Source organism: Myotis lucifugus, unplaced genomic scaffold, assembly GCF_000147115.1.
Source record: "Myotis lucifugus unplaced genomic scaffold, Myoluc2.0 scaffold_131, whole genome shotgun sequence".
NCBI lineage: Eukaryota > Metazoa > Chordata > Mammalia > Chiroptera > Vespertilionidae > Myotis > Myotis lucifugus.
The window spans coordinates 583983-606725 of NW_005871179.1; the positions used below are offsets into that span (position 1 = coordinate 583983).

At 40.4% G+C, this 22743-nt stretch overlaps 1 protein-coding gene across 1 annotated transcript in view; it reads left to right on the top strand.

Moving 5' to 3' along the window:
- Nucleotides 1-21159, top strand: part of CLSPN (claspin) — a 27266-nt gene extending 6107 nt beyond the window's left edge. Inside the window, exons 4-25 of the mRNA XM_006094167.3 lie at nt 882-1043; nt 1654-1731; nt 2053-2125; nt 3030-3138; nt 3294-3871; nt 6867-7058; nt 9089-9312; nt 10244-10422; nt 10524-10588; nt 11115-11314; nt 11640-11794; nt 12678-12904; nt 13456-13567; nt 15357-15432; nt 15651-15754; nt 17958-18122; nt 18230-18351; nt 18823-18950; nt 19284-19386; nt 19945-20027; nt 20270-20431; nt 20753-21159. Coding sequence (XP_006094229.1) covers nt 882-1043; nt 1654-1731; nt 2053-2125; nt 3030-3138; nt 3294-3871; nt 6867-7058; nt 9089-9312; nt 10244-10422; nt 10524-10588; nt 11115-11314; nt 11640-11794; nt 12678-12904; nt 13456-13567; nt 15357-15432; nt 15651-15754; nt 17958-18122; nt 18230-18351; nt 18823-18950; nt 19284-19386; nt 19945-20027; nt 20270-20431; nt 20753-20863 — 3408 coding nt within the window. The 3' untranslated portion in view covers nt 20864-21159. The remainder of the gene's footprint in view (nt 1-881; nt 1044-1653; nt 1732-2052; nt 2126-3029; nt 3139-3293; nt 3872-6866; nt 7059-9088; nt 9313-10243; nt 10423-10523; nt 10589-11114; nt 11315-11639; nt 11795-12677; nt 12905-13455; nt 13568-15356; nt 15433-15650; nt 15755-17957; nt 18123-18229; nt 18352-18822; nt 18951-19283; nt 19387-19944; nt 20028-20269; nt 20432-20752) is intronic.
- The last annotated feature ends 1584 nt before the right edge of the window (nt 21160-22743 follow it).

The following is a 22743-nucleotide window of genomic DNA, read 5'->3' on the forward strand; positions in this document are numbered from 1 at the left end:
CGAGGATCTAGCCTGCAACCCCAGTATGTACCCTGACTGGGAATCAAACCGTGACCCCCTGAGCACACCAGCCAGGCAATTTAGGTACCTTTTAAAGAACAATTTGCTATTCCTAATGCAGATTAACATTTTGGAAAGGGTTGTTTTTAGTTCTTGAGGTTTTTCTGCATTTAGAATACAGCTTTGAGTTGATTGTTTTTGCATTGTGAATAATGAGGTATGTGATTTAAAACTTGGTGTCATTTTCCATTTCATATGCATGAAGGACACTTCCAAATATATGGATTTCTGATCTCTGAAAGTTAATTTCTTTTTTAAAAAAAATACATTTTATTGATTTTTTACAGAGAGGAAGGGAGAGGGATAGAGAGTTAGAAATATCGATCAGAGAGAAACATCGATCAGCTGCATCCTGCACGCCCCCTACTGGGGATGTGCCCGCAACCAAGGTACATGCCCTTGACCAGAATCGAACCTGGGACCCTTCAGTCCGCAGGCCGATGCTCTATCTACTGAGCCAAACCAGTTAGGGCTGAAAGTTAATTTCAAAAAAGTATTTTTCATGCGTTTGTCAGAAATCTTGCTTGCTAACTAGAAAACACCATCCTCAAGTTTTATAGACTAGTTGCTTAATAAGTTTTTAATTGACTTTTCAAAAATATTTACTGTTTTGTAAGTTAGTTTTGGACAGTTTGCATAAAATCACAGCCTGGACTTCAAGGGATGACTATGTGTTAGGAACCAGTGAGGATGTTCTAGAACGCCATGTATTTGTCTGTTGGTGAAACATGGGCTTTTTCTGGCTTGATCCAGATTGCCTTGTGTTGTGAAATTAGATTTTGAAATGATTGGGTTTTGCTTTTTCTTTATGCATTATCCAGGAAGACGATGTGAAACAGCCATTTACTGGTAGTGGCTGTCTTCTTGTGGATGAAGATCTTTTTGAAACTGGGTTGGAGGAGGAAAATAACTCTTCATTGGAAGATGAAGAATCGCTAGAATCCATAAGGGCAGCTGTGAAAAATAAAGTAAAAAAACACAAGGCAAGTAAAAGATTATTGCAGTAAGAGCTACCCTCTTGCTTCTACGTTGTGCGTTATTTTCTGACTTACTTTTGGAACCTTAATTTTTTTAAAGTGATAGACATGCTAACTTGTTGGGAAACTAGTATTTTTGATTGCCCTCATAGAAATGTTGAGGGGAGGGCGAATAAGATACTTTATGTTGTGTAAGAGGCAGAGAGATAAGGGGGCAGAGATGTAAATTTCATAACTGTGTGGCCTCTAAGAAATGAACCAATAGGGTTTCAGGAAGGGTATAAAAGAGACGTACCAGTCAAAAGCATTGTTATCCTGAGTGATTGGGAGCATAATTGTTTTTCCTAAGGTTATCTCTCGGTGCCTGGAAGTCGTTGTCTCTCCTTAGGGAAAGGTGTAACACAGAGGTATAAGAAATGAAAGCCCAAACTCCATTTGAGACATCTAATTTGTTTTCTAGGCATTATAGTGTGCTATGTTTAAAATTTTCTATTTGATAATTATTGACATATTACTAATATAGCATGATGTAATGTTGGAGCACAAAAGCAATCTTTGAGTAAGCTTATTTCATTTTCATTTTTGTCCATATTATTCAACTTGTCATCTCTTTTAGAAAAAGCAACTATCTTTGGAGAGTGGCATTTCTTCATATGAAGAAGAAAGTGAGTTATCAAAAGGCACCATGAGGAAGGTGAGGTGGAGCCCCGTACTATATAGTTGTCATGTGGTCTCTTTCCCCAGGAGATTGTGAATTTCTCAGGGATAATATTTTATCATGTTTATCATATTTTCATGGTACCCAAGATAATGCTTTGTACATAGGAGGGACACAAATATGGATTGAATTGAATTCTTTGTGACTTTTGCAAATGAATGAACTCCTTGGTTAATATTGTATTGAGCTTATTTGTGCTTACTATTACCTCTCCGTCCTCTTTTCTTGAAAAGAGCGAACTCTTTCTGAATGTCTATGTGTAGCATTAATGTACTCTCACTTTTTGTTTTCTTTAAGGAAAGGAAGGCAGCCAAGTTAAGTAAGGAAGCATTAAAAAAACTACACAGTGAGACTCAGCGCCTTATTCGAGGTAATCCAAATCAGTACAGTCAACTTTGAGGCAAATCACAATATTTCTTTGTAAGCTCAATTTAGATGGGGATTTTTGCTTGTTTAACACTCCTCCTAATATGAATTGGGTTGTAATATCAAGTTTAGAATGGATCTTGGTGGATGGCTATTGTTCTGAAGCCCCTGGGACATTACTACAAACAGAAAATTTTCAGAACTATAGTCGAGGTAAGGAGGAAAGTCTTTTTTGTTTTTGTTCTTTTTTTAGAAGTTTTATGAGTTTATTTCAGTTCATTTGAGCCAAATTGATGACATGCTGGAAAGGAAGATCTTAAATGCTCCCGGGAGGTTTTTTGTTTTTCGTGGTTTTCTATGGACCAGCTGCATCAGGATCCCTTTGGGAACTTTACAAATATGTAAATTCTTAGCCTCCACAGAAAGTCTGACTCAATAGGCTTGAAATGGGGTCCAAGAATCTGTATTTTTTAAGAACTTCCTGGACCAGTTTGATTTCACAACTAGGTTAAAAGCCACTGGTCTATCTCGGTGGGCAGGAGAGGGTGGTAGAGGGGAGATGGGAAGAGGTTAACCAAAGAACTTACATGCATATATGCATAACCAATGGACACAGACAATAGTGTGGTGAAGGCCTGGGGTGGGGCAGGGGCTAGGAAGAGGGAAGCTAAGGAAGGGGTTGTTGGGGGACATCTGTAATACTGTCAACAATTAAAAAAAAAAAAGAATTTTTTAAAATACCACTAGTCTTCAGGGATTTCTTTTGTACTTAGATCCTGTCTTTATTAAAGCCAGGATTGTTTTCTATTTCTGGTGATGGCTTTGGCTTACTGTTTAGTTAACTGAATATAAAGCGACATTTCAGAATATACAGTATATAGATTTGCTTGTTTTGTTCCATTTTGTAGAGTCTGCACTTAATCTTCCGTATCATATGCCTGAGAATAAAACCATTCATGATTTCTACAAACGTAAACCCCGGCCCACTTGGCAGGGAAATGCCATGGCCCTACTAAAGTAAGAACCCTCTTTCCTGTGATTATAATTTTTCATAAATAGTTCAGATTCCTTATACCCTCCGTACCAATTTAACTGGTTCATTCTGTGCTAAATGATGAGAATGTTTCACATTTAGGATAACTTTCAACTCCAGCTTATTTCCCCTTCGCTAGGTCATCTAAGTATCAGTCAAGCCATCACAAAGAAATCGCAGACACTGCCAACACAACTGAGATGAGCAGTGACCATCATAGCAAAGATCCTGAGCCAACAGCAGGTGCAGGATATGAAATGGAAGCTAATGCACTCCCTGCAGTTTCCAAGGAACTCCAGATGACCACTGGATCAGATGAGTCTTGCAGTAAAGATCCGATGGTAAGTGAAGAGCCAGAAATTCAGGAGAAACAGGAGCAGAGGGATGCTAGACCTTCTTCTGGGGACAGCTCAGTGGCACAGCAGGAATCCAGCCTCCTTGGGAACAAGGTCAATGACGGGTCTGAGACTGCAGGGCATGTGGCCCCTGAACCTGATGCCCTGGAGGGAGAAGGCCTGCAAAAAGCAGAAGAAGCAGATGAGAAGGTGGAACAGCCCAGGCAGCAAACCAAATCAGCGGCAGTCGTGCCGCCTGAGAAAGTGAGGAGGTTCACACTGGATAGACTTAAGCAACTGGGAGTAGATGTTTTCGTTAAACCTCGGCTGGGTGCTGATGAAGATTCCTTTGTGGTACTTGAAGAACCTGAACCCAACAGAGGTAATCCTTTGAATTGTGGGGGGGTCTCCCAGAGTGATTTATTCGGGCAGCGTTCAATTGCATGCCACTTTGGAGGACAGGGAACCCAGGAGAAGCCAACAACCACACATGATTTTATTCTACAGATGTACAGGCATCCTGTTTTATTGTGCTTCACCTATTGCACTTCACAGATGTTGCATTTTTTTTTACAAATTGAAGGCAGGTCCCTCCACCAGCAAAATGATTATAACTTGCTTTATTGTAATGCTTGCTTTATTGTGGTGGTCTGGAACTGAACCCGCAATATCTCTGAGGTATGCGTGTACCAGATAGGGTAGAATCCCATTTAGATAAATTTGGCAGTGTATCAGAATATTCTAAACCTTGTTTAAAATTGAAGCCTGTTCATAGCTTAATATATAAAAGAGGTACATTGCTATTGTGTTCTGATATGACATTCATAAAAGCATTACTATTCAGTTTTTCACAAAGAAAAATATTTTGGTTCAGGAAATTGCAAAACTGAATTTCTTCTTATTTTTTTTTTTACTCTATTCAGCAAATATTAAACTATCCACTACATGTAAGATGCTATAGGGCATACCAAGGGAAATCTGACATTTATTCTACACTTAAGCTACTTACACTGTAGTAGGGAAGATAAGTATGCAGAAGAGAAAGTGGTGACATCTTTTAAAACGTGTTCACTGATTATGAAAAAAAATTAAATAATGTGGAGAAAAGGGAAAAAAGGTTAAAATTTCTTTCTTTGCTGAAAGAAACTTTTAGATTAAAGTGCTTTGGGCCCTGGCTGGGTAACTCAGTTGGTTGGAGCGTCATCCAGCCAAGGTTTCGAGCTCATTTCTCAGGGCACATACCTACCTAGGTTTGATCCCCAGTTGTGTATACAGGAAGCCAGCTCTCTCTCACATCAGTGTTTTCTTCTCTCTCTAAAAATCAATAAAAGCATATAATAATAAATTAAAAATAAAGTGCTTTTGGAATTCAGAGGAGAATAAGTTTTTTCCAATAGGTGGTTAAAGAAAGGCTTGAAGAATAGGTGGATGTAATTTCTTGTTCACTGCCTTCCCCTACTTTGAGTAGCGTCTTCTGGCTTGTTCCCTACCCTATACTCAGTGCTTCCACAGTGGATGACACATAGTAGGCATTCATATTTATTGAATGAATGAATGATCTTTCAAATAGAACTCAGATATTATTCCCACTTTAGGTAAACTTCCTGACTCAGATAGAATTGGGTGTTGCCTCTGCATTAAAGCAGTATAGCATGACAATTAAGAGCAGGGGTCCTCAAACTTTTTAAACAGGGGGCCAGTTCACTGTCCCTCAGACCGTTGGAGGGCCGGACTATAGTTTAAAAAAAAACTATGAACAAATTCCTATGCACACAGCGGCGGCAAAAACACCCGGCGGGCTGGATAAATGTTTTCGGCGGGCCGCAGTTTGAGGACCTCTGATTAAGAGCTTAGGCTTTATAGCAAGACCAGAGTTTGCATCTTTAACCTTGAGTATGCTCTTTGGCCTCTCTAAGCCATCTTTTAAAAACAAAAATTGAAAAAATAGCACTCTGTTTCACAAGTCTACCGGGAGGATTTGTTAAAATTATGAATACAATTAGATAGCATAAAGAAGCACTCAAATAGTGGCTGCTACTTTTACTAGTATTATTAGTGAAATTAATACATCAGGATTCACTAAACAGCTAATGGTTGGCAGGTACTATGTTATCCACAGTATTTGATGTGTAAAATATGCTCAATGAGTCTTTGTTAATTGAATAAATGGGCTTTGTGGAAGTGGAGAGGACATTTTTGGAAGAAACAGAAAGAATGGTACATATCGGGAGGTTCGTGTAAGTCAGTTTGACCAGAACAGAAGGTGGAGGGGGAAGAGTTGTGTAACAGCCTAGCCGGTGTGGTTCAGTGGTTGAGGGTCAACCTATGAACCAGGATGTCACGGTGAAAGTTTTGTTCTGTTGGACTAGAAATTATCTAAACAGTTCTAGACTAAGAGAGAACAAACATTTTTGGTATTTTTTAATCTTCACTGGAGGTTATTTTTTCCATTGATTTCTAGAGAGAGTGGAAGGGAGGGAGAGTGGAGAGGGAGAGAGAAACATCTATGTGAGAGATACATTGATTGGTTGCCTCCTGCACGCGCCCCTACTGGAGCTATGGAACCAGCAATTGAGGTACTTGCCCTTGTCTGGGAATCGAACCTGAGACCCTTCAGTTCTCATGCTGACGCTCTAACCAATGAGAAAACTGGCCAGGGCGAAAACAACATTTTTTGAGTACTTAGTATACTAGACACTGCTACATTTTGTTGTATGGAACCAGAAGTTACCTAAGCAGTCCTGGACTGAGAGACAGGAAAGGGAAGAAACTTAATTTTGAGTATCTAGTGTGTAGATTCTTTATTAATTGTCTTGTATACAAGTTGGGTGTGGTTTAGGGGCAGCCTTAAGGAGAATTTCCTTTCTGATTGTACTGACTAAGCTAGCATAACAGTTTCACCAAAAAACTTTTTCAGTCCTGCTGCTGAGTTACATCACTGACTGGATTGTCATTTTCTTTTTTCTGTTTTTTAATTGACCTTGCCCATATTTAGTAAGATTTTCAATAAATAGTGAAATGTTCCAAATAGGGAATTTTTTAAAAGGAGCCCTTAAATAATCAAGAATGATGGCATTTTTCCGATCAGTTTGTACTTTAAAAAAAAAGAATTGCACATATTTAGAAACTTCATTTGCAAATTTCTACCCTAAGTGATTTTTAAGTATGTTGAAGAATTGCAGCAGTTCATTAGTTTGGGTTAAGTTATATGAATTCACAGAGGTGTTAGTAGCAAAGGAGTGTTTGGTGTTCTGCGTGTGTTTTTTTCTTACAACGCTAAGTTTCTTAAAAAACTTAGCTTATAATTCCTAACTGGAATCATAAAGGAAAGAGATTGAGCATGGCAAACTGACATACTGGTTGGCACTTGGGTTTAGAACTGGAAGCCTTGAAGCAGCGTTTCTGGAAGCATGCTAATCCAGCAGCCACGCCCAGGGCTGCTCAGAAGGTAAATGTGAACATCGTCGTGAAAGAGGTGGGCACTGACGGTAAGGAAGAGCTAAAGGCCGATGTGGTACCTGTGACGTTGGCAGCTGAGAAGCTGGATGGAGTAAGCCACACAAAACCAGGTATTTGCGTTGACTACTTTTTTTTTTCTTTGTGCTTTGTACTCTGACCAGTCTTTATGCCACTGAAGAAACGATAGTGAAAAGTTACAGGCCCTGGCCGAGTAGCTCTGTTGGTTCATTCCCATACTCCAAGGTTGTGGGTCCGATCCCCGGTTAGGGCACATACAAGAATCAGTCAAACAACAAATCGATATTTCTCTTTCTGTCTCTCTGTCTCTGTCTGATTTATTAAAATCAATAAATTAAAAAAAGTTATAGAATCTTTTTTCTTGGAGACTTTGGAGAGTGGACAGCAGTACCTCTAGCATGATTCATGTGTAGCATTGCCTAGAGGTGTGGGGTGGGTAAGATGACTTTATTCCTTAAAATAGCCTTTGTCTTATTTTAAAAAACTAAATTATCTATTGTAGAAAATGCATGAAAATAATACACAAAACTTCTACAGTCCCCTGTGTATCTATCCTTTTAAACTCTCTTTACATGTTTGTTTTAAAAAAACAATGTGATAACACCATTCATTCTGCTTTGTAATCCGCTTTTTTGTTTTCAGTGTGTTAGGGACAGGTCTGTTGTTCCCACTCCCACTTTGAAAATATGAGTAATAGAAAAAATTTAGCCCTAACTAGTTTGGCTCAGTGGATAGAACGTCGGCCTGCGGACTGAAAGGTCCCAGGTTCGATTCTGGTCAAGGGCATGTACCTTGGCTGCGGGTACATCCCCAGTAGGGAGTGTGCAGGAGGCAACTGATTGATGTTTCTCTCTCATCGATGTTTCTAACTCTCTATCCCTCTCCCTTCCTCTCTGTAAAACATCAATAAAAAATAAAAAATAAAAAGAAAAAATTTAAAACACCGAGGAAAAGGTATAAATGAAAAATTAGTCTTCCCAAAGGCAACTGTTAACAATTTTTTGTTTGTTCTAGGAAAATTCATATGTATATACCATTGTTGTGTGTGTGTGTGTGTGTGTGTGTGTGTGTGAGAGAGAGAGAGAGAGAGAGAGAGACAGAGACAGAGACAGAGACAGAGAGACAGAGATTGACAGAAACTGAATATTCTGTGCCAGGCATTGCTCTAGGTGCTTTACAGAAAATAGCATTAGTATCCTTATTTTATATATGAGGAAATGATATACAAAGCATTTACACAACCTTCTCAAGTGCTAGAACCAGCAGCCTAAGCCAGACCCCCTAACCCCAGAGTTCAGATACATATTTTGTTGCTTTTGAGGGGTTTTTTTTAACAGCTGCATAAAATTTCATTGTATGAGTATAAGATGATTTGTTTAACCATACTCTTATTAATGGACATATTGTTTGTTCCAGTTTTTGGTATTTCATATAATGTACTTCCTAGTATGAGATATATGTTGATATATTTGGATGCAAAATTTCTTACAGTGAAAACAAATTTTGATGTATATCATTTCATTGTTTTTCAAAATAGTTGTCCCAATTTGTACTCTGAATAATATAAAAGTTTCTGTTTCCTCCTGTTAATTCATATTATCAAACCTAAGTTTTGCTAAATATATAAAAAATGGTACCTCTTTATTTTGATTTGTAGCTCTTCAATTAGAAGTGAGGTTAAACATTACTTTTAACTTATTTATTAACAATATATTCATTTTCTGTGAACTCCCAGTCCATATCCTATGCCCATTTTACTCTTGAATTGTTCTCTTTTTCTTCAAAATAGATCAATTTATCAATGTTTTCTTTCATGGCTTCCGAGCCAGAGACTATTTAAATCCCACTCCTCTTCCCTTTTTTTGCCTTTTTAATAATAAGTTTATAATCTTTGCATAGTATATTATCCCAGGGTGTAGAACATAACTCTGGAAGTTCTCTTTTACACTTGACTTCATAATAATCCCCATTTGTTAAAGTAACAAAAGCCTACCGTACTAAGATCTCTGCCCTTTTGGGATGTGACGAGAACACTTGGGGAGTTGCCTAAAACGCACACTTCCATTATTGTAGTGTGGAGTCAGTCATTATGTCTAACGCATGCCTTCATATTTCTGTTCAGGTGAAAAGCTTCAGGTGCTGAAAGCTAAACTGCAAGAAGCAATGAAACTCCGAAGGTTAGAGGAGCGCCAAAAGCGCCAGGCATTGTTTAAATTAGATAATGAAGATGGATTTGAAGAAGAGGAGGAGGAGGAGGAGGAAGAAATGACGGATGAGTCTGAGGAAGATGGAGAAGGGGAGGAAGAGGAAAAGTTGGAGGAAGAGGAGGAAGAAGGCAGTCACGAGGTTTCTGGCAATTATGTAATTTTGTTACTTGGTCATGATGAATAAGGAAAAGATAAGAGTCCGATTTGAATGAGTATAATAAGCATGTTCAATTGTATAAGAGATTTTAGGGGCAGACACGAATGCAGCTAGCTCATGTGTACCTCATTCTTCGTGCATTCAGTTTAGTTAGCACCATTGAATACCTACAGTTCACAGAGCCATGGTTTGTGTTAGTTTATATTATGTAACACAATGCTAGTATGAAATGGCTTTGAGTGAATAAGGACTTTTGTCTTTGTTGTTTATTTAGATTTCTTTGTTCAGAATAAAAAGCAGTTTTAACCTTGGCCAAGTTGAAGCCTGGAATCAGTTCTCAGGCAGGCCGAGACCTTCCTGTAATAATTGCATTCTTGGTTGAGGAGGGTATTTGTAGAAGGGTCTCTTACCCTTGTTCCATGGTTTTCTGCTGAGGGAACATAGGTGATGACACGATTTTTTTGTATTAGAAATATGAAAGGCTTCCTTGTTTGAACACTGGAGTCACTTGAAAGAGTTGGTTAACAGTTAGCCTGGGGAGAGAAAGAAGAAAGCAAAGGCTGAACTAGGTAGCAGGTCACAGTCTGTGACTGGTTTGAGGTCAGTAGTTGTCCTACAATCTCAGGCTAATCATTTAACCTCTCATTGCCTCAATTAAATATTAATTCCAGTTTTCTTTCACAATTTTAAAGTAATTTTGGGAGGGTAAAAGGTAAAATAATAAGTATGAAAGAACTCTAAAAGTGTAAGGGAGAATTATATTCTTGATACTGGTGGGACCAGATTTCTTTCAGGTTTACCTTTTCAGATGTAAGAGGTGACCAAGCAGTCATATTTCAGGCCAACAGTGTGTTTGCTCTAAACATTTTTTTGACATGTATTATTTTGTTTTGGGGTGGTGTGATTGTTAAAGACGGCAGAATTCCTTCTCGGTAATGAAGAAGTAGAAACCAAAGATGAGAAAGAAATGGACAAAGAAAACAATGATGACAGTAGTGAAATTGGCAAGTCAGTTGGCCTTCCGTCTGTTCTTAAGCCTCTCTCATCAGATTCTACCGTTCTCCTATTTAAAGACAACTCTTCCAAGATGGAGTAAGTAATTCTCTCTAAGGAAAGATAAGATTCCCTTGGATTTGCCCCTCTAGTGAGAAGCAGAAACAGATACTCAAACAGTTTACTTTCTTGTTTTGTAGTTACTTTCCTAGTGAAGAAAAATCAGAAACAGATGAAAACTCAAGCAAAAGGCCTAACAAACTGGGTAAGTAGTGACTCTTTCACAGAATTTGACTTCTGTTTGATCGTTCAGTTTTGATACTTAAGGACTATGATTCCATAAGGTTCCATTTTTTGAGCCCTAGTGGCATTTTCCCCTTCTTACATGTGGCAATGAAAGCAGTTTATGAATTAGAATATTTTTTTTTGGTCTGGTTTTTTAAAACTTATATGCAGTTTCTTTATAGTTGACCATGGGCATCTAATAGGTCTGTAGTAAGTGTATGGATTGTGTGAACCATGAAACATTTCCATGTAGATCAGAGGGAGACGTGTAAGTGATTGGATAATGGAGAGAGTGATCATAGGCATTAGGTAGGGTAACAGATGGATCTTTCAGGTGTTACTTAGCTCAGAGTGATAAGCCTTGATTAACTTAATGATTTGGAATATATTATTTGAGAAACTTGCCTGTGAATGTTACCTGACAGTTTCATCCTCAATTCTTTTTCCTAAACAAACCCACTTTATTTCTGGAATCACACACCTAAAAGTGACTTCTCTTTCTTTAGATGAAGAGGATTCATGCTCTTTGCTAACAAAGGAGAGCAGCCACAATAGCAGCTTTGAGTTGATTGGCTCCACAATTCCATCCTATCAGCCTTGCAACAGACAAACAGGCCTTGGGACTAGTTTTACCCCTTTAGCAGCAGGATTTAGATCGCCTTCCCCGGGGCTGTTTCGAGCCAGTTTGGTCAGCTCAGCTTCTAAGGTAAGATGGTAATGGTTTTCCGATCTCCTCCCCCTTTTGCTTCCCACGATGCTAAGTAAAATGTGTCCCAGCCAACCAACTCCTACCCCATTATGTATGTTCAGTTTAAAAATCCACCCTGTGTATTAAAAACAAGCTTCATCCAGTGTTCTTACTTTCTTGGAGATATTTTTCTTTATGCTTCTCTTGGCTATTCATTGTCCTCCTCAATTGCAGTTGCCTGAGAGCGAATTAAATATTGCAAATAGCAACTTCTGTTGTTGTCATGACAGTGAATGATATTTGTAAAATGTTATGTTTTTGTTTGGTTTTATTTTGGTGCCAGAGTTCAGAAAAGCTGTCTGAGCCTTCACTTCCCATAGAGGATTCCCAGGATCTATATAACGCCTCCCCAGAGCCTAAGACACTTTTCCTAGGAGCAGGAGATTTCCAGTTCTCTTTAGAAGATGACACGCAGAGCCAACTGTTGGATGCAGATGGGTTGGTAGTTTTATGTTTTTGTGGGTGGGAAGGTGCTGGGCACTGCTTAAATTTGTTTAAAAATAAAGTGAGCTTCTGTCACTCCATCTGTGCTTTCTCATCTGAGAAAGAGAAGATGTACAGACCATTAGTATTACATTCTGCAAGCTTGAACAAAGTCTCTCCAGAATGTGAAATGTAAATAGCCCTTGCTGGCATCCTTCAATCTCTGCCTCATTTGAAATGCATAGCTCTTGTTTTTTTGTGTTGTTTTTTTTTTTTTTTTAAGAAAGCTACCCAAGGGCAAGATTTTTTTTAATATAAATTATTTTTAATATATTTTTATTGATTTTTTACAGAGAGGAAGGGAGAGGAATAGAGAGTTAGAAACATCGATGAGAGAGAAATATCGATCAGCTGCCTCCTGCACACTTCCCACCGGGGATGTGCCCGCAACCGAGGTACATGCCCTTGACCGGAATCGAACCTGGGACCCTTCAGTCTGCAGGCCGACGCTCTATCCACTGAGCCAAACCGGTTAAGGCAAAATGCATAGCTCTTGTAAAGGCATCAGAGTTCCATGTATCCATCCTACTATGTTATGATTGTTGGGTGGGATTGAAAATTGACAGGCCTGTGGCGCATTACATGGCCATAGCACCAAGCCCTACTTTAACATCATCTGAAGCCAAAATTATCCCTTTACCCTTTACCTTCTGAATAGCATTTATTCTTTTGTAAAACTTGCCCCTCTTTAGATTATCACAAGGCTGAAGGTTGAATCTTTTGTCTTCTGGTTTGGGATTCAGCTTCTAACTTTGGTAATGGAAATGAGTTGAGTTTTTCTCCCACTACTTTGTTTTTCCCCCTAGAGCATTTCTTACACTCTTCATTGTGCTTGTAGGTTCTTAAATGTTAGAAACCACAGGAATCAGTACCAAGCTTTGAAACCTCGATTGCCATTGGCCAATATGGATGAGAATGCCATGGACGCTAACATGGATGAGCTGCTGGATTTGTGCACTGGAAAATTCACTTCTCAGGCGGAGAAGGCTCTGCCCGGGAAGAGTGACAAGAAAGAGAACATGGAGGAACTTCTGAATCTTTGTTCAGGAAAATTCGCCTCCCAGGGTAAATATCCAACAAGTGCATCAGGCTTGCCACAGCCGACTACCTTAAGCCAGTATCCTTGAAAAGCAGCCCCTTACTCTTGGGTGAAAGGTTTGCAGAAAACAGAGTGCGATGGAGTCTTGTATGTAGGTTGAATTCACAGCTTAGCCCCCTGACATTCACCAGAGCCCTTTCCTTAGGGCGGTAAAGTGTCGACTTAAGATTGCTCTTAATATTTGTGCAAAGCTTAGAAAAGTGTCTGGTGTGAGGTACATTTAATATAAATGTTAATTTGTTGTTCCTACCTGCACACCTTCTCTTCTCCCTGAAACTCCTGCTAAAATGTAAGCTCTGTGGAAGTTGGGATCTTTGTTTTGTTCACTATTGTATCCCTGGTGCCTGGCACATGGTAATCACTAAATAAGGATTTGTTGAATGAATGAATAGCTGGTGAGGTCTTTTTGGCAAGCGTACTTTAGAACTGTATTGAGCTGGCATGTCTCAGATGGCTGGGAAAGGAGGATAAAGCTGTCATTCCTTGGTGACAGATCTTTTTCTTTGTTGTGATGTAGATGACTCTGCTCTGGCTCCATCAGAGTTAAATAAACAGGAGAAGGAGAGCAGCATGGATGATCCGATGGAAGAAGCACTTGCTCTTTGTTCAGGCTCTTTCCCAACAGACAGGTGAGTCTCAGTGATTGGTGAGAACTTGGGAAGGCCTGGTCTTCTGATAAAATTCTGGGGTCATGTTCTCTGGATTTAGCAACAACCGGCCATCACGAGGGCTTCTTAACTTGTTTGAGAGCATTACAGTGGGTCTGAGTCTCATATTTGTATCTAAGGAAACTATAATGCTTTTATTTAGTTGGTGGAGAATAGAGCAAAAACAAAAGGGGGGGGGCAAAAATAAGCACATGAAAGTGCTCAAAATCACTAATAATTAGGGAAATGCAAGTCAAAATCACGATAAGATACTACCTCACACCCATTAAAATGGCTACTATTAAAAAAACACACAAAAACAACAACAACACACACACACAAAAAAAAACTGTCCAGAAAATAACAACTATTGGTGGGGATATGGAGAAATTGGAATCCTTGTGCTCTGTTGGTAGGAATGTAAACATAAGCTGCTATGGGAAACAGAATGGCAGTTCCTAAAAAAATATTCAAAATAGAATATGATTCAGCATTTCCACTTTTGGGTTAATATACAAAAGAAGTGAAAACAGGGACTCAGATATTTGTACCCCCATGTTTATAGCAGCATTAGTCAAAAGGTGAAATAACCCAAATGGATACAAAATGTGTTGTGTGTATGTTATATACATATACAATGGAATATTATTCAGCCTTAAAAAAGAAAGAAATTCTGATTAATGCTATATCATGGATGAACTGTGAGGATGTTATGCTAAGTGAAATAAGCCAATCACAAAAATACAAATACTATGTGATTCCACTTATTTGAGGCACTTAGAATAGTCAAATTCATTGAGACAGAAAGTAGAAGATGGTTGCCAGGGACTGGGAGGAGGGAAGAATGAGGAGTTGTTTAAAGGGTATAGCAGGGGTCCTCAAACTACGGCCCGCGGGCCACATGCAAATACGAATATTGTATTTGTTCCCGTTTTGTTTTTTTACTTCAAAATAAGATACGTGCAGTGTGCATAGGAATTTGTTCATAGTTTTTTTTTAAACTATAGTCTGGCCCTCCGACGGTCTGAGGAACAGTGAACTGGCCCCCTGTTTAAAAAGTTTGAGGACCCCTGGTATAGAGTTTTAGTTTTGCAAGATGAAAAGGGTTCTGAAAGTTAATTCACAACATTGTGAATGCACTTAACACTAGTGAACTGTACACTTAAAAATGGGCCCGGCTGGTGTGGCTCAGAGGTATTTGTTCAATTCCTGATCAGGGCACATGCCTGGGTTGCAGGCTCAGTCCCCAGGAGACATCCGATTGATGATTTTCTCTCATCATTGATGTTTCTATCTCTTTTTCCCTCTCCCTTCCTCTCTCAAATCAATTTTTTTTTTTTAAATATATTTTATTGATTTTTCACAGAGAGGAAGGGAGAGAGACAGAGAGCTAGAAACATCGATGAGAGAGAAACACCGACCAGCTGCCTCCCGCACATCTCCCACTGGGGACGTGCCCGCAACCCAAGTACATGCCCTTGACCGGAATCGAACCTGGGACCCTTCAGTCCGCAGGCTGACGCTCTATCCACTGAGCCAAACCGGCTTCGGCTCTCTCAAATCAATTTAAATAAAAACATAAAAAATGTTGAAAAAAATGGTTAAGGTGGTAAATTTGTTATGTGTTATATCACAATTTTTTAAAAATTAAAGGCAAAATTTCTTGTATCCAGTTTCTTGAAGATATTTTGTCTTAAAATATTTTTAATTCTTAAATTCTTCTAGTTTGCTTTCAACAACTTACTTATTGATTTGTGGATTTGCATTTTAGAGAAGAAGAAGGTGAAGAGGAGGAATTTGGAGACTTTCGGCTTGTCCCAAATGATAATGAGTTCGATAGTGATGCGGTGAGTTTGAAGGGAGCAAAGTAATCATAACTGAACTTCGTCTAGTGCTGCTATATGGGTTTCTTTCCTAGTCTGAGTTCTTGAAAATTCTAGTTTGGCATCTGTCAGGAGCAATTTCGTAGAAGAAGAAGTTTGGGCAGAAGTTTGTAAATCCTATTTTAGTTGAGGACACATTTTACTCTGCCTGGCCTTGGGTGTGATCCCATATGATTTTGCAGGATGAACACAGTGACTCTGGTAATGAACATGAGGCCTTGGACGACCATGAGGATGATGATGAAGAAGAGCTCCTGAGGCAATCTGAGAAGTTGAAAAGGCAAATGTAGGTGTTATATTAATTCCTTCAGTTGCTAGAAAGTTCTGACGGTTGAGTTGTAGCTTGCCACCTTTTTATCTAAATTTGCTGGTTCTGTTTTTTGTGGTTAGCATAAAATCCATTCACATGTTATCTCTTGAGTATTCAAAGATGGTCATGTCTTCCTTAAGTGATTTCTGTGCTTAAGGAAGTATACTAGGTCCTTCAGCTGTTTCCCACATGACATTGTTTCCATACTCCTCACATACTGGATATTCTCTTTACCTTCAAGTGTGTCTGACCATATTCCTTGTTCTGGATGCATAGCATACTCTTTAGAATGTAACCAAAGGTCATAAGAGCTGAGTCACAGTAGACTCTGAGGATCTAGTAGTCAACTAGATTCCCTGGATCTTTTTCCCTATGAATTGCTCTCATTCCAGGTTTTCTTCCTCTTAGTTTGTTGTTGTAATGATCATGAAAGTAAGCCATTTATTTTAGAATATTTAAAAGAATATAGAAAGATAAAATAAAAGTCATCTGTGTTCACCATCCAGAATCTTGATGATGGTGGCTATTAACTTTTATTATGCATATATTTTTATATAGTTGGGATCTGTATAATTTTTTATATGTACAATTTTGCTTTCTTTCCCACTTAGTGTATTCATAAGCAATTTCCCATGATGTTACAAGTTTTATTAAGAACATTTTAATAGGCATTGAGTATTATACTTTACTAGAGGCCCGGTGCATGAAATTTGTGCACAGGGGTTGTCGGGGGAGGGGTCCCTCAGCCCGGCCTGTGCTCTCTCGCAGTCCAGGATCCCTCGGGAAAGTGGGCCTAAGCGGCAGTCAGACATCCTTAGCGCTGTCACGGAGGCGAGAGAGGCTCCCGCCACTGCGCTCGCTCGCCAGCTGTGAGCCTGGCTTCTGGCTGAGCGGCGCTCCCCCTGTGGGAGTGCACTGATCACCAGAGGACAGCTCCTGTGCCCTGGTGGTCAGTGCACATCATAGCGACCAATTGTTCTGCTACTCGGTCGATTTGCATATTAGCCTTTTATTATATAGGATGTGGATGACTTTTGGGATTCACATATAGGATCATATTGATTCCTATTAGATTTATATTATTGTTTTTAGCCCATCATTCCATTCTATTAAAATCAGTTTTGGGTTCTAATTTATCACCTGTTGAATTAACTATCTTATACAGCTGTGGATCATCTATAGATTTTTCTAAAGCAGTGGATCTTAAACCATATTTAACTGCAGAATCCGAATGAAATCTTATAAAGAATGACAGCTAAAAGTTGAACTCCTCAAAGAATTCTGCAGAAATGGTAGGATTTAGAGAAACTCAACTTTAAAAAAACAAACAAGGCCCTGGCCAGGTAGCTCAGTTGGTTAGAGCATTGTCCCCATGCCAAGGTTGCGGGTTCAATTCCCGGTCAGGGCACATACAAGAGTAAACCAATGAATGCATAAATAAACGAAACAACAAATTGATGCCCCCCTCTCTCTTTCTATCTCTTTCTCCTGCTCCTCCTCTCTCTCTCTCAAATCAATTTAAAAACAAGTCTTTGATAAAAATCAGCTTTCAGAAAGCCATCAAACTTCTGCCAGGCATGGGCATGAATAACAGGACTTTGAACTCAGAGTGGCAGCAGATTTGTTCTCAGTGGGAACTGAAGAACTAACTAGCAGTGGTTTTGATCATCAGTAACTCTGAGCCTCAATCATGCCTATAACTTGGGTCTTGGTGGATTGTAAGAGATCCAAGTCTATTTCCTTTCTGTACCATTGTGTCTCCTGGTGAGCTTAAATACAAAACAAGATAGTTTGAACCTCTTAGCAGGTATGTCTCAAATATATAGAGGAGATTGAGAGTTCTGGCTTTAAAGTCACCAACCTGATTAAATCTAGGCTCTGCTATGTCCTAGCTGTGTGACCTTGGGTAAGTAGTTTATTCTCTGAGTCTCAGTTCCTTCAACTGTAAATTGAAGGGAATAATAGTACCTCCTAAGATAAGGCAACGGTGTCTGTAAAGCACAGTTACTGGCACACAGTATTATGAAATGATAGACTTTTAAGTGTTATCAAAATGTATTACTATAAAGTTAAATGTAATATTATTTGAGGTGGCTCTATATTCTACTTTTCTCATTGCTTCCTTATTCTGTGTGTGTATTCATTGTTGCATTCTCTATTCTTCAAAATTATTTTCCAGGAGATTAAAGAGATACCTGGAGGATGAGGCCGAGGTGTCAGGGAGTGATGTGGGAAGTGAAGACGAGTATGATGGGGAAGAGATTGATGAATATGAAGAGGATGTAATTGATGAAGTACTTCCTTCTGATGAGGAACTACAGAGTCAAATCAAGAAAATACACATGTCAGTATCCCAACAAGCCCTTCCGAGTAATGGGATATGTCGTAAGGCAGCCCTATAGTCAGCCAGAGTGGTGCTCGATTTGAACACCATTACTTCTCCTGTTGTAGGAAAACAATGTTGGATGATGATAAGCGACAGCTCCGTTTATACCAAGAGAGATACCTTGCTGATGGGGATCTGCACAGTGATGGTCCTGGACGAACGAGGAAATTTCGATGGAAAAACATAGGTATCTTGGTGGTTGTCTTTTTTTTTTTTTTTTAATTGATTTTAGAGAGGAAGGGTGAGGGAGAGAGAGAGACAGAAACATCAATGACGAGAGAGAATCATTGATTGGCTGCCTCCTGTACTCCCCCCACTGGGATTGAGCCACAACCTGGGCATGTGCCCTGACCGGGAATCAAGCCATCACCTCCTGATTCATAGATGCTCAACCACTGAGCCACGCTGGCTGGGCTTGGTTGTTGTCTTTAGAAAGCAAATGGTGTAATGTGCATGTTTGTTCAGATTAAGATGACAATGGAAATCAAAACCGTAGCTGGCTGTTGTGGAGGACCTGGTTATAACCATTATTTTCTATTAGTGGATGGGAAGAGTTTGTGCCAGTATATGGTAAATGCTAAGAGTTCATTTGTGTCTGTCTAGGTGTCCTCTCCTATGGGAATTACAGAGTGCTGATAGCCTTACCTCTTTGCTTTAGATGATGCCTCCCAGATGGACTTGTTCCACAGAGACTCTGACGATGAACAGATCGAGGAACAGCTTGATGAGACAGAAGCCAGATGGAGGAAGGAGCGAATTCAACGAGAGCAGTGGCTTCGGGACCAGGTAGGAAGTTTGCAAGAAATTCACCTCTTTTGACCCTAGGGTGTGAGGAGAGGACCTAGTCACCTAGCTTGTCACAATAGTTTCAAAGTCTTGGGCAGCATATTGCTGTTCCTTTTAATCCTTGAATTTCCTTTTGTGCTTAGAGGAGGTTCACCATGGGCATTTGTTCATGTTTGTTGGTCCAAAATCTCTTTTTTGGGGGGTCTTAAGTAAGAAAAGGTTGCAAAAAAAGGAAAATAAATGATATCCCAGGTATCTTAGCTTCACAATCCAGGCTATGCCAATTATTTGGGGGAGTTGTGGATTTCTGTTAATGCTGATTTTTATCTAAAGGCAGAGCAGGGGAAAATTGCACCTGAAGAGGAAGAAATTGGAGAAGACAGTCAGTTTATGATGCTGGCCAAGAAAGTTACAGCCAAAGCATTGCAGAAAAATGGTGAGCTTCTGGTCCTCCTCAGGGTCTAGTCCCCTGGAGCTGACTCCAACCTTCAGCGGCTGTTGTAGCCTAGTCATGGGCCTGTGTCTCATATTGTCTTAAAGAAGCGGGGAGAGACAGTTTTCTTGGATCTTTGTCTGTTGGGCTGTGCATATTGTACTTATGAGTGTAGGTAGCTGGTTTTGCTTTATGTTCTAAGATAGTTCATAGGAATGAATTCTGGATTTTTTATTTAGTTGCCCAGCATTAAATACCTAAGTGTTTGAGCTGGAATTTGAAGCCAGATATATCTAACTCCAGAGCTGAAGCTCTTAAACATACTCCACACTTTACCATTCTTGTTTTTTCTTATTACTGTTAGTGACTAGTCAGTAAGATCAGCTTGGTTGACTGTCTTCTTGTAGCCACTTGCTATGGTTTCAAGTCACTATTATAAAGTAATCAGAGTTCCTGTGGCTTTAGTTTATTGCTTTAGTTAAAGGCCTCTTAGCTTGTTTAGATTTAAAAGTAATTCTCCCTAATTTTGCCCAGAACAAGCCTCTCTTTTTTTCTTTTCAGCCAATCGCACTGTGGTTATACAAGAATCAACACCTTTACTCAGAAATCCTTTTGAAGCCATCAGACCGGGAAGTGCCCACCAGGTTGGTTGGGGACATTGTTAGCCTGACGTCATGATCTACAGTGTTATAAAGGCCCAGGTCAAGCTAGGGGAATACTCTCATTGCGGGAGGGAGGTGGCTGCAGGAAATAGAATTCCATGGCAAAGGACCCTGCTATTTCTCTTCTACCGAGTGGGGTAGGAATATGTCCTCAGGGAGACAGTGACTTCTCATTCATTCTTTGGCACTTGGATTTTGATACCAAATGACTCTTCTTTCCTCAGCCAAAGACAGGCTCACTGCTAAACCAGCCCAAAGCTGTACTTCAGAAACTGGCTGCCCTCTCTGACCTCAACCCCAGTGCTCCCCGAAATTCAAGAAACTTTGTCTTCCATACACTTTCTCCTGTCAAGGCTGAGGCAGCAAAGGAATCATCCAAGCCTCAGGTAGGGAATTTGAGAACTGATTTGATGGCTTCGCAAAGCAGAATTTATTTATTTGTTAATTTAAAAAAATACGTATTTCCGGCATAAAGGCTTATGCTGCGGTGTTAATCTTGCACTCCTCGGTAAGGTACAAGGGGATTGCTACCCCCAATAGGTAATCAGTTTTCAGATTTGCATTTCTGGAAAGTTTGTTTGTTTCTTTTTTCTGTCGTTAATCGTTTATGATTTAACTCTGAGTTGAATTAGCTAAAGAGCTGGTTGAAGGTAAGCACTGCCATGAGGGTTTTGAGCTGGCCGTGACTCTCTCTCTCTGCTCTCCAGGTGAGGAGAAAGGGCCCATCCGTAATGAGAACGCCTTCACCTAAGCGCCTCAAAACAGGTGATAGCACTTCAGGATCGAAGCAGAGCATCTTCACATACTTGGAAAGCTAACACCAGGGGGGTGCCAGTGCCTACTTTGAGACTGCTTTGAGAAGTTCTGGCATTGAAAGTTGGAATCGGTGCTCACGTGGATGGGTCTTCCCTTCCTTCAGAATCGATGCATTAAAATTGCGGACAGAGACTCCAGTTCTTTCCACTGCATGGCTCTGGACAACTCTTTCCTGTCCCAGTATTATTTCCTGGGTTGGCCACTAATCTTAATTCTGCAAGGTTTACAACATTGACTCATGGGATACTTGGGTGAAGACTTAGTTCCTTCATTAAATATTTGCCATTTTATCCTAGCAGTTTCCTGGGTTGATACCTTTGTGAAAGGAGGGCTTGAGGAAGAGAAGGAGGAGGGAAAAGTGTGGCATTACAGAAACGTACAGAAAGCAGTGACTGTCAGTACCAGCATGACTCCTTCATGCCCCTCAGATCTGTACCATGGTGACCAGGACCCAGTGAAAGAGCTACTTCTTAGAGGACCTACGCACCTCTGGGCTGTCCATTAGTCTTGCCCTTTTCATTTTCCTGTTTCCTCTTCCCAAGACAGCCCCAAGTGTCCAGCAAACCTTTGCTTCCTTTATGATGTGGACTCACACTGATACTCAAGTCAGAAAGATGTTGGCCCCAATTTTCTGGTATATGAGGATGAAGATGCAACATGAGATATCCCATGGGACAGAGAGCTCTCTCCTGGGACTAAATTCTCAATTTGAAACACTTGTTCAAGGACATCCTTTCTCATCCTGACAAAAAGAAGTATAACCAGAGGCAATTTAATACTTCATTACCTATTTTGAGAGAAGGCCATCATGGAGTTTAATCAAAATATTGTTAAGAGAGTCCTGGCTTGTGTGGCTCAGTTGTGGAGCGTCATCCTGTGCACCAAAAGGCTGGAGGTTTGATTACCAGTCAGAGCACATACCTGGGTTTCAGGTTCAATCTCCGCTCAGGGTGCATGTGGAAGGCAACCAATCAATGTCTCTCCCTCTCTCTCTCTCTCTCTTCTCCCCCTTCCTCTCTCTCTAAAATCAATAAGCATGTTGTTGGGTGAGGATTTTATAAACACACACACACACACACAGACATACACACACACACACACTAGAGGCCCAGTGCACAGATTTGTGCACTGGTGGGGTCCCTCAGCCTGGCTTGCGCCCTCTTGCAATCCGTGACCCTTCAGGGGATGTCGGACTGCCCGGTTCAGCCCAATCCCCTGCAGGCCAGGCTGAGGGACCCCATCGGTGCATGAATACGTGCACCGGGCCTCTAGTATGCATATAAGATCTTTGGTTAATCTCTTTCCACCCTCCCCCCTTCCCTGTGAGATTCATCAGTCTGTTCCATGTTTCCATGCCTGTGCATTGAGCGCCTGCCCCGTGGTGGTCATTGAGTGTCATAGCTACCAGTTGGACAGTCACTTAGGCTTTTATATATATTACTAGAGGCCCGTTGCAGGAAGATTCCTGCAAGAATAGGGCTTGCTGTGGCCGGAGTGAAGCAGAGAAGGGAGCGAAACCCGCTGAGGCGGGCTTCAGTCCCGCCTCCGCCGCCCTGCTTGCTTCCCTCTTGTCTCCGCTGCCCCGCTTGCTTCCCTCCCGTCTCCGCTGCCCCGCTTGCTTCTCCACGGCTTCACTCCCTTCTGCAGCACTTGGCTTCCTTCTATGTTGTCTTCAGTGTTCGCTCCACGTGCCTGTGTATGCAAATTAACCGCCATCTTTGTTGGGTTAATTTGCATACTCATCTGATTGGCTGGTGGGCGTAGCGGAGTGACACCAACTTGCATGTTTCTCTTTTATTAGTGTAGATATAAGAATTGCCATCACTCTCCTGAGTTTCCCTAAACTACCATGAGGCACTCAGATTTTACGCATTTTTCCCCA